This window comes from Etheostoma spectabile, unplaced genomic scaffold, assembly GCF_008692095.1.
Source record: "Etheostoma spectabile isolate EspeVRDwgs_2016 unplaced genomic scaffold, UIUC_Espe_1.0 scaffold172, whole genome shotgun sequence".
NCBI lineage: Eukaryota > Metazoa > Chordata > Actinopteri > Perciformes > Percidae > Etheostoma > Etheostoma spectabile.
The window spans coordinates 1419886-1427385 of NW_022605573.1; the positions used below are offsets into that span (position 1 = coordinate 1419886).

Genomic DNA, 7500 nt, shown 5'->3' on the forward strand with positions numbered 1-7500 from the left:
AGAGAAAGGACAAGGAGGGACGGTGTTTGTTGTTGCAGGAACCCGTCAGCTGTTCTACAAACTCCTGGTCAGTTCAGTGCTTGTATTTTGTGTTTTAAAACTTTCTTGTGGCAGCAATAGAGGCAGTGATGTTTCCTGTTTCCTGTAAAGGACTCTTGCATCGCCTCACATCGGACGGTTACATGATTGGCCACTGCAACCTTTATTTAATGTTGAAGGAAAAACAAAACAACCATTTGAATTCCAAATCGGAAAATCGAATACCTACACAACGAACGAATGGCCTATTATTCAGATCCAGCCCTAGAACAAAGCATCATTAGTAGTTTGGCCTTTATCATCTAACTTTTGCTTGCATCTGTTGCCATGGCAGCGGGTGCTGAGCCACCAGGATGACACAGCGCTGCTGAAGGCCTACATCGTGGAGTGGAGGAAGTTCTTCACCCAGTGCGACATCCTGCCCAAGCCCTTCTGCCAGCTGGAGATCACGCTCATGGGCAAACAGGGCAGCAACAAGAAAACAAACATGGAGGACAGCATCGTACGCAAGGTGAGAGGAGGAAGTGGGGAAACCCCCACAGGTGGAGAAGGTCAAGATTTAAGTCACAAAAAGCTGAGGATAAGCAAGCACAATGAAGAAAAGGAGGAGAAGTGATGATTAGACGTATAAGACAGAGGAAGCAGCAAGATGGAGAAGAGGTAAAAAACGACTAAATGAGGAGAACAGCAGGGGCAGCTAGAAGGTCGGCGTGGACAACAACGTTTCTCACAATAGTTGAGGTAAGCAGGAGAAGAATAGATTAATTGGAAAGTAAGAGGAGATGAGACAAAACAAGAAAGTGACACAAAATCATGAACATCTGAAGCCAGTTCACACGAATTGGGAAAAGGAGAAGCTGTGAAGCTCAGTTGGCCTAAAATTTGTCCTCGGAGAGAATTATTTAAAGTGTGAATCCTGTGAAATTTGTTTGGGAGGTCTTTCAGAAAAGCAATTTTGAGATAAAGTGCTGTGGAGGCAGAAGTTGTGGGTGAAGGAATGTGAGTCAGCAGGCAGACGGAAGAGGTTTCGTTAGCAACACTTCATAAATAAATCAGGCTCGACTATTTTCGGATGGCAGACAGTGGAGGGTAACTTATTATTCATCACTTTTGCTGCACTTGATGCACACGTATTTACGTCATTACTGTTGTTTTTTCCTCCAGCTGATGTTGGACACGTGGAACGAGTCGATCTTCTCCAACATTAAGAGCCGCCTTCAGGACAGCGCCATGAAGCTGGTGCACGCCGAGAGGCAGGGCGAGGCCTTCGACTCCCAGCTCGTTATCGGAGTGCGAGAGTCGTACGGTAAGACGGACAGAAATGAAAAACAAGGGACAGAAACACAGAGAGGAACACACTATTGTTAATGTGTAAAGAAACAGAGTTATTTAAAATCTGTCCAATTACATAAACCTTTACTTTAGAAGGTCTACCGGTAATGTTCAGGAGGGGAATGAGTTAAAAAACACTAAATAAGAAAAGAAACTACAGTGACTGACCACTTTTAGTTTGTTTTGTTTGGAAGATTTGTTTAAGGAAAAGCTCAGGAGCAGCACAACTCATTTCACATAGTGAAGAATATTTGGGAGACCATGGTGACTTACACAGGAGCATTTAATGAAAACCCAATGGAGCAGACAATTAAGCTGGCAATACAGTATGACTAAGATGTGTTATTGTGCAGTAACGTCCCAACTCTCTGAAGTTCCTGTGCTCCTGAAGGTGGATTTAAAGTCATGCTGGAGACGTTACAGTTAGCTGAACCATTAAGGTAAACAAGGATATTGCAGTTGCCTAAAACATACAGTAGATGCTAAAGCCTAGTTCAGCCTCTCTCTCTCTCTCTCTCTCTCTCTCTCTGGGAACTATGTTAAAGAGTGGCAGGGCCACCAACCTCCAAAAGGAGACAGTCAGGAGACAAAACATTCCCTTATCATGCAGCTGCCTAGAGTCCCTAAATCTGTAGAGAGACAAACATAATCATACAAGAACAGGTTTGGTTATTATAGACTGGCTGAATATTCTCGTCCCCTGGCCTGTGACCTATGAGTGACCTGATGTTGTCTAAGCTTTCCCTTAGTCTCATTACGCCACAACATGGTGTTTCTGGACGTTCCACCACACCAATCTCCGTCCTTCTCTCCCACCAGTGAACCTGTGTTCTAACCCAGAGGACAAGCTGCAGATCTACAGGGACAACTTTGAGAAAGCCTACCTGGACTCCACAGAGAGGTTTTACAGGACGCAAGCACCGTCCTACCTGCAACAAAATGGCGTCCAGAACTACATGAAATATGTACGCAACGATAATACTTATTACTGATGAAGTACAAGTGTTGTGGTTAGGTTAAAATGCCAGAAAGCTCCGTGTTTTGGCTAGTCAGTTGTCTATATTAATTATACTCAACAGTCATGGCTAGATGGCCCGTTTTAGTTCAAATGTTTATGTCAAAGATTTCAATATTGTCAATGAGTTTCACCTGAATATAGCCTTAAAGGGATAGTTCAAATCTTTTGAGTGAGGTTGTTTAAGATACTTCTCAATAGTCAGGGTACCACCAAGAGTAGAAAGAGGTCGACCCGCGTCTATTTTCACCAGACAGCCCTTCACAAAGGCAAGCTGAAGCCGTCATCTCTGCTCTCTTCAAAGCCATCAGACTCCTTTTGACATAAACAATTGTTTTACTTCACAGAACATGGAAGATTCTGGTCTACCGCTGCCTCGATCAGTTGGTGTGTTAGTTTTTTTTAGTTCCTAACCCTTTAAAACACCGAAGTCATACAATAACCCACACAAACTAACCGATGGAGGCAGCGGTAGAGCAACAACTCTGGTAAAATGATTTTGTCAACGGAGTCTGGAGGCTTTGAAGAGAGCAGAGATGACGTTCCCAGTGGTAAAGGGCTGTCTGACAGCAAGGTAAAGATCTTCTAAATATAGCGTAGACTTAAAGTGACGTAGATTTTTTTTTAGGTGTCTAAAATGTGTTTATCTGCTCCCCTCGCCCACAACAGCACAGTGCTTTGCTTCTGTGTCGGTACTCCTGCCTGCTTCTCCAAACTGTATTTTTTTAATTTATTGTATCAAGAATGCCTTACACATGAAAAGACATCAAACACAAACGAGGATAAAACACAATAAAGTCCAGGACTTGTTTCCATTGTGGTCCTCAACACGTAACATCAGCACAAGACACTTACAGAGTGTGTGATAAAGACATGACATAAAAGCATTTTTCTTAAATAAGTAAATAAAAATAAAAAACGGTTACTGTAGCTAACACACTGACAATGGAAAAGTAGCTCGTACAGCAACACAGTTAGACCAAAAAGGAGTTACCTTGGTTTTGTGGATGGTTTTTAATTGTTTGCTCTTCTGTGTTCGTATAACCTTGATGTGTAGTATCTGCATTTTTGTGGATGTATTTCCCTGCAGGCGGATGCAAAGCTGAGAGAAGAGGAGAAGAGAGCCCTTAGATATCTAGAGACGCGTCGTGAATGTAACTCTGTTCAAGCAGTAGGTGTCTCCGACTAGATCTGAAGTACACTACCGGTCAAAAGTTTGGGTTCACTTACAAATTTCCATTTCACTCCATTATAGACAGGATAGTAGCTGATCTGAGTGGTTGGGTGATCTTTAATGCAATATCTACATTGCCCATTATCAGCAACCATTCATCCAATGTTCCAAAGGCTCATTCTGTTCACTAATCTGATATCATTTAAAAAAACTAACTAAGAAAACATTGGACAACCCTTATGCAATTTTGTAAGCACATAATGTAATCTAAAAACTGCTGCCCTGGTTAAAAAAAACAAGGCAACTGATCTCAGCTGGGATTCTGTCTATAATGGAGTGCAATGGAAATTTCGAAGTGACCCCAAACTTTTGACCGGTAGTGTATATTTCATGTTTGTAGCATGTTGTCAGATCTACTGAATGTCAGATGTAAAACAGTTTTTCTTCTCTTGAGTTAAAATATTCTGAAATAAGACCGTTCAGGAGTCTCGTTAACTGGATGTGTTGCCTGTTTATTGACGTCAAAGTGAGCCTTTGCCTTTTGTGCGTCCTCACAGCTCATGGAGTGTTGTGTGAACGCTCTCGTGACCTCGTTCAAAGAGACCATCTTAGCCGAATGTCCAGGGATGATCAAACGGAACGAGACAGACAGTAAGTATTGCTGCTCTGTTTTTTAAAAGTAGCACGATAAAGTGAGCCTTGTTTACTTACAGTACAGGCCAAAGGTTTGGACACACCTTCCCATTCAATGCGTTTCCTTTCTTTTCATGACTGTTTACATTGTAGATTCTCACCGAAGGCATCAAAACTATGAATGAACACATGTGGAATTATGTACTTAACAAAAAAGGGAAAATAACTGAAAACATGTCTTATATTCTTATATATATTTCACTTTACTCTCAGTCTACCTTCTGCTCATTGTCTGTTGTTTTGCATGTTTTTATTGTGTGTTTACTTGTTTGTTTGTTTTTGCTTTTATTGTTGAAATGCTGCTGCAACAAAGGATTTTCCCCGCTGTGGGATGACTAAAGTATTATCTAATCTAATATTCTAGTTTCTTTAAAGTAGCCACCCTTTGCTCTGATCACTGCTTTGCACACTCTTGGCGTTCTCTTGATGAGCTTCAGGAGGTAGTCTCCTGAAATGGTTTCCTAACAGTCTTAGTCTTAGACTAGACTTAGCTTTATTGATCTCTTTGGGATGACTCCCGTAAGGAAATTAAAGTTACCAGCATCCGATACAGCATGAGAAGGAGAAAAAAACAAGAATACAACACAAAAAACACAATGCTCATAACGATACATAATCATACACAGGACAACACACAGTACATGTGGTCACATGAAGGGACTTTTTGAGGTGACTGGGGGTGGGAGATGAGAGAACAAAAAATAGGGTCCCCGAGGCAGTCAGGTCGGAGGGGGGTAGGGATAGGGACGGGGTGTGTATGTGTGTTTGTGGGTCTGTTTGTGTGTGTGTGGTGAGGTGTGGGCCTTGAAGGAGTTCCCAGAGATCAACCTGACTTCTGCACAACACAACTCCATTAATAAGTCAAGAAATCCCACTAATTAACCCTGACAAGGCCCACCTGTGAAGTGGAAACCAGTTCAGGGACTACCTCATGAAGCTCATAAAGGGAACACCAAGGGTTTGCAGCACTATCAAAAAAGCAAAGGGGGGGGGGGGGGGGGGGGGGACTTTGAAGAAACTAGAATATAAGACATGTTTTCAGTTATTTCACACTTTATTGTTAAGTACATAATTCCACATGTGTTCATTCATAGTTTTGATGCCTTCAGTGATAATCTACAATGTAATTAGTCATGAAAACAAAGGAAACTCATTGAATGAGAAGGTGTGTCCAAATCTTTGGCCTGTACTATATATATATATACACACACACACACACACACACACACATAGGCTCTGTTTAAAATCACATGCCAAGACAGATATAAACTTGAGTGTGTGGTGTGCTCTAGCTGCATAATATATGGATTATGTGTACACGAGAAATGGGCGGATGTATACGAGACTGGCAAGAATATCTGAGTATGAGACGTGAGCTTATAAACAATGGTCAACAGCCCCACAATGCATTGCTGCTGTCCAGACTGTCCAATGGCGGCCTGCGGGGTAGACAGTTTGAATAATTAAAGTTGTATGAAATAATATTTATGATCGATGGCGACGTTGAGAAGAAAGAAGTGGAAGCTCATTTATAGAATGTGCTGCACTGCAGGGGGGGAAAAAAACTCAAATTTGAAATGTTTTTAATTTGCCGTGAACAATACTGGAGAAAGATTGAAATAAGTGAAAGAGGTCATGTTGGCGCACATGTGTTGTTTGTTTGGTAGGAAAGTGACGCGTGGCATCTGTGTAAATGCGTGTCTTGGTTTTTCAGAATTGTCAATGAATTACTTTGTTGTCCAAGAGTTTCAAACTTAAAATTGGATATGACAATTCGTTTAGTTTAAAGTAAAAACAAAAGTAATCAAACATAATAATAACTGGTCTTCTTTTAATCCTCATCCCACACGTAACCACGGTCAAAAAAAACTGTGACCTTGCTGTGCGCAACACAGCTGAACCAATTAGGCCACATTTAAATCCACTTTTACACCTCCAGCATCACACGCTGGTCAACCAATGAAATGGCTCCTACAGGTAATGGTGATTTACATTCGTGATGAACTATTTTCATTCAGCGGTAGCTGGGAGCGGTTCCACTGTGATGGATACAGCCGTGTGTCGCAGTAAAGCCTTGTTGCTTGACTTCAGTGTGTTTCTCCTGCTGGTGAGGTGTGTTTACTGAGGTTTAGTCGGCAGTGGGCTGCACACACACTACTCACTGACGTAGTGGCATCAACATTCACTATTGCATCAGCCGGATAGACTTTAAAAATAGAAAGCTGCTCCCGGTGTCGGCTGGTTTCCTTCCAGCGAGGCCAGTAGAGCTACTCAGTTGAAATCTCTGCTTTTTAAAGAGGCTTTTAACTAGAGTGTAGGGTGGTTAGGCTGGTCTTATGTGTACGTGTTATTCTTTTGTTTTTTGGGATGTATTGTATTTATGAGAGTTGTTAAATGCTTCCTTTTGTTGTGAAGCACTTTGTGATCTTCATCTGAGAAAAGTGCTATACAAATAAATTTTACTTACTTACTTTTTACAACCTGCCGACACCAGGCGTAGTTTATGAGCGCGTGTCTGGTGGCTGCTGGGATTTTTCCCATGAGCCTTTTCACCCTGTGTAGTTTGTTCTGTTTGAGTGTTTAACTTCTGTTTTTGCCTTTTTATTGTGTAGGTTTTGTTGGCAGTTAGTCATATTATTTTGTTTTCATTTGTTATCTTTTAGTTTTAGCTTTCTCTTTTATTGAATGTTGAACTGGATGAGACCTTGTAGCCCTGGTTTTGAAGCATTTACGTACTTACTTACTTACTTAATTAATTAATTAAGCTGTTTTTGCCTTGTTGATTTCTGTTGAATAGACATTTTGGGCTTTTGCAATGCGGATCTCTCACAACGTTGCCACCAATTATTTGTACATATTTCGAACAAAATTATTTCTAGCAGTAGTACTTGAATCGAATCCACGTCGTGAAGAATTTTGATAAACTTTAGGAACCAGGTCTATAGGAGCCTACACACTGTATGGAAGAGGACTGGATGACTTGTGGATTTGCACAGTCCTCTGGCCGCTGGAGTTCACAGATCCCCATCTGTACAGTCCAGGAGTGTGAATACGCAGGAAGTTAAAGATTTAGCCAGTCATGCTTTCCTTTGTGTATTAGGGCCGCACAAAGTGAGGAAAACATGCTGAATTACACTGTAACGGAATGACTGAAATAATCAGATATTGAGTGTAGCGGTACTCAGTTCTGCTGCTTTCAGTATTCTGCTAAAACAAATTGATTGTTGAATTTTAAACACTTGAAAGG

The 7500-nt window shown here is 41.3% G+C and overlaps 1 protein-coding gene across 3 annotated transcripts in view; it reads left to right on the forward strand.

Annotated features, from left to right (window-relative positions):
* LOC116685740 (cullin-5) overlaps positions 1 to 7500 on the forward strand; it is a 44164-nt gene that overhangs the window by 4462 nt on the left and 32202 nt on the right. Inside the window, exons 4-8 of one of the 3 annotated variants that reach the window (XM_032510653.1) lie at positions 374 to 550; positions 1204 to 1345; positions 2191 to 2336; positions 3477 to 3557; positions 4118 to 4211. In XM_032510653.1, coding sequence (XP_032366544.1) covers positions 374 to 550; positions 1204 to 1345; positions 2191 to 2336; positions 3477 to 3557; positions 4118 to 4211 — 640 coding nt within the window. The other 2 variants (XM_032510655.1, XM_032510654.1) reach the window with 2 other exon arrangements.